This window comes from Haliotis rufescens, unplaced genomic scaffold (assembly GCF_023055435.1).
Source record: "Haliotis rufescens isolate VD_foot unplaced genomic scaffold, xgHalRufe1.0.p SCAF_6, whole genome shotgun sequence".
NCBI classification, from domain to species: domain Eukaryota; kingdom Metazoa; phylum Mollusca; class Gastropoda; order Lepetellida; family Haliotidae; genus Haliotis; species Haliotis rufescens.
In genome coordinates this window covers 7,566,671-7,570,453 of record NW_025964334.1, presented here as the reverse complement: position 1 = coordinate 7,570,453, position 3,783 = coordinate 7,566,671, and the positions used below count along the sequence as shown (strand labels likewise).

Below are 3,783 nucleotides of genomic sequence, written 5' to 3'. Positions count from 1 at the left end.
GTTTGCCAAAATCAAAATTTAAAAAAGCACGTGTGTGCCTGGAAGAAAATTTGGATACCTTGAAGCATTGCCAACAAAAACAGTCTCTAAGAAAATCTGTAGGCACCCAATGATATGAAATAACTCAATGACTCTCTGATTGATTGTGGACGTCGGAAACAAGGCGTCGAGCAGTTGTTAATGTGAGCTGGCTTTAAATCATTTGATGAATTATAACAAAACATGTCAAACGGTCTTTTAATACGATTTATTATCGAACTGTTCCCCATTTTGAACCGTAAAGGTAGAATGGGTTGGTTCACTGCAGCTACTGTGCCGTGTGTCGAGAAAAAAAGTTTCCACCAAATGACTTTTTCCCACCGTTTTGGGGTCCACCGAGTACTTCGTTTCCTCTGCAGAGTAGCCCTTTCCATAATACGAAACTTTGGAAAAGAAAAGACAAGAAAATAAACATTGTTTTTTTCTGATTACAGTGATTTTGAATGATCATTGAGCGTTAATTTATTTATAGGACCCCGTTTATTCTCCGACGTTACACGTTCGTTAAAAAATGGAGTTATTAATTGCATATTGGAATGTTGCCTTCAACTATATGTTCGTTTAGGGTCGACTTTTTGTTATTGCAATACTATTTTGAGTTTGTAATAACTCTTACAATAATACATACCCTTATTATCTTCTCCTATCACGTGGTGTATACTTCTCACTTCCTGGGGTCGTCGTCGGTATCATCGGTGTCCTTTTCTCTCTTCCAACGCTCATCGTCGTTGGTATCATCATTCTCGCTGCTGTCATCAGTATCATCGGTGTCTTTTTCTCTCTTCCTATGAACATCGTCATCGGTGTCATCAATATCATCGGTATCATCGGTATCATCGGTATCATCGGTGTCTTCTTCTCTCTTCCTATGAACATCGTCATCGGTATCATCAGAGTCTTCTTCCCTCTTCCTACGACCATCATCATCATCATTGGTGTTATCAGTGTCTTCGGTATCAACTGTGTCTTCTTCTCTCTTCCTCTGAACATTGTCGTCAGTATCATCAGTATCATCGGTATCATCAGTGTCTTCTTCTGTCTTCCTTCGCTCATCGTCATCAGTACCATCGTCATAATTGGTATCATCGGTGCCTTCTTTTCTCTTCCTACGCTCATTGTCATCAGAATCATCAGTATCAACACTGTCTTCTTTTCTCTTCCTACGCTCATCATCAGCATCATCGGTGTCTTCTTCTCTCTTCCTATGCTCATCATCATCGATATCATTGGTGTCTTTTTCTCTCTTCCTACGCTCATTGTCATCAGTATCATCAGTATCATCGCTGTCTTCTTTCTTCCTATGCTCATCATCGTCGATATGATTGTCATCATCAGTATCATCAGTGTCTTTTTCTCTCTTCCTACGCTCATTGTCATCAGTATCATCAGTATCATCGGTGTCTTCTTCTCTCTTCCTATGCTCATCATCGTCGGTTTCATTGGTGTCTTTTTCTCTCTTCCTACGCTCATTGTCATCAGTATCACCAGTATCATCGGTGTCTTCTTCTCTCTTTCTATGCTCATCCTCATCAGTATCATGGGTGTCTTCGTCTCTCTTCCTTTGAACATTGTTGTTGGTATCATCAGTATCATCGGTATCATCGGTATCATCGGTGTCTTCTTCTCTCTTCCTATGAACATCGTCATCGGTATCATCGGTGTCATCTTCTCTCTTCCTTCCCTCATCATCATCGATATCATCGTCATAATCAGAATCACCGGTGTCTTTTTCTCTCTTCCTACACTTATAATCACCAGTATCATTAGTATCATCAGTGTCTTCTTTTCTCTTCTTATGCTCATCATCGTCAGTATCATCACAATAATCAGTATCATCGGTGTCTTTTTCTCTCTTCCTACGCTCATTGTCATCAGAATCATCAGTATCATCGGCATCTTCTTTTCTCTTCCTATGCTCATCATTGTTGGTATCATCATCATTATCGGTATCATCGGTGTCTTGTTCTCTCTTCCTATGCTCATCATCGTCTGTATCATCGTCATAATCAGTATCATCGGTGTCTTCTTCTCTCTTTCTATGCTCATCCTCATCGGTATCATCGTCGGTATCATCGTCATAATTGGTATGGTCTGTGTCTTTTTCTCTCTTCCTACGCTTATTGTTATTAGTATCATCAGTATCATCGGTGTCTTCTTCTCTCTTCCTATGCTCATTGTCATCGGTATGATCGTCGGCATCATCGTCATAAACGGCATCATCGTTGTCTTTTTCTCTCTTCCTACACTCATCATCATCAGTATCATTAGTATCATCAGTGTCTTCTTTACTCTTCCTATGCTCATCATCGTCGGTATCATCATCATAATCAGTATCATCAGTGTCTTCTTCTCTCTTCATACGCTCATTGTCATCAGAATCATCAGTATCATCGGTGTCTTCTTCTCTCTTCCTATGCTCATCATCGTCAGTATCATCATCATAATCGGTATCATCGGTGTCTTTTTCTCTCTTCCTACGCTCATTGCCATCAGTATCATCAGTATCATCAGTGTCTTCTCTCTTCCTACGCTCATCATCAGTATCATCGGTGTCTTCTTCTCTCTTTCTATGCTCATTGTCATCAGTATCATCGGTGTCTTCTTCTCTCTTCCTGCGCTCATCGTCGTAAGTATCATCGGTGTCTTTTTCCCTCTTCCTTCGCTGATCATCGTTGGTATCATCATTATAATCGGTATCATCGGTGTCTTTTTCTCTCTTCCTACTCTCATTGTTGTCCGTATCATCCGTGTCTTCTTCTCTCTTCTTTCGCTCATCATCGCCGGTATCATTGGTGTCTTCGTCTCTCTTCCTACGATCATCATCAACGTTATCATCGGCGTCTTCCTCTCTCTTCCTGCGTTCCTCGTCGGTATCACTTGTATCATCGCCCCTGCTCTCCTGCCCAACCCCTCCTTCTCTGTCCACTATATCTTGACCAGTGCTTCTTTGTCCAGGAGAATCTGTGTCCTTAGCATGATGGAGATCGTTTGTTCCTGCCAAGTATGTGGTTGATATTAAGTTCATCCTAACAATGAATGGCAACTCAAAGTAGATACATAGCTGATGGACTAGTTCCAAAGTTTGATGTCGGATAAAAAGCATTTTTCGAAACCGGGCCTTCGGCGTGACGAGCGAACGCTTTAACCACTAGGCTACCTGACCGCCACTGCTATATGAGACACTGAGAAATCAAGTAAGTTGACTTTGTCGGATTGAAAATTTGCAGGGACACTGAATTTAAGGAATTAAGATTAAGATCGAACTTTTGAACTGGTCCCTAAAATGGTCATTAGTTCTTTGGGCAGAAGAGTATAAGCCTGTGTTTTGTTCTAGCAAAACAGACCCTCACTGTCATGATTTTGCAGAGAGCTTTACGCAACTTTTAATAATATTCCAGCAACTTCACGGCGGGGGACACCTGAAATTGGCTTCACACAATGTACCTATGTATGGAATCGAACCTGACATCCTTCATGACCAGAGAATGCTTTAACCACCGGGCTACTCCACCGCCCTTTTAAGATCTGACTGCTATTGAAATCCTGCGGTTATTTATCATTCGGTAAAGTGAGGCCTTTTCATGCCTTTGAGTGAGTGAGTGAACGCTATTTTAGTCATGTGGCTTGTAGAGGGAGGATCAGCTGAAATGTCTTAGACTCTTACCACTTTGAAAAACCTACGAGTAAATGTATGGTGTTGAGAAACCTAGAATCTTAAATCTGGGATTCGAACCAAGGTTCAAA

The 3,783-nt window shown here is 41.2% G+C and overlaps 1 protein-coding gene across 1 annotated transcript; it reads right to left on the bottom strand.

The window, feature by feature from the left end:
- Positions 1-292: 292 nt before the first annotated feature.
- On the bottom strand, positions 293-3,064 carry LOC124144015 (serine-aspartate repeat-containing protein F-like). Its single transcript, XM_048385914.1, has 2 exons — positions 668-3,064; positions 293-422 (listed from the first exon to the last, which is right to left on the bottom strand). Exon 1 carries the CDS (start codon positions 3,062-3,064, stop codon positions 704-706), a length of 2,361 nt encoding a protein of 786 aa, XP_048241871.1. The 3' UTR covers positions 293-422; positions 668-703.
- Positions 3,065-3,783: the final 719 nt, after the last annotated feature.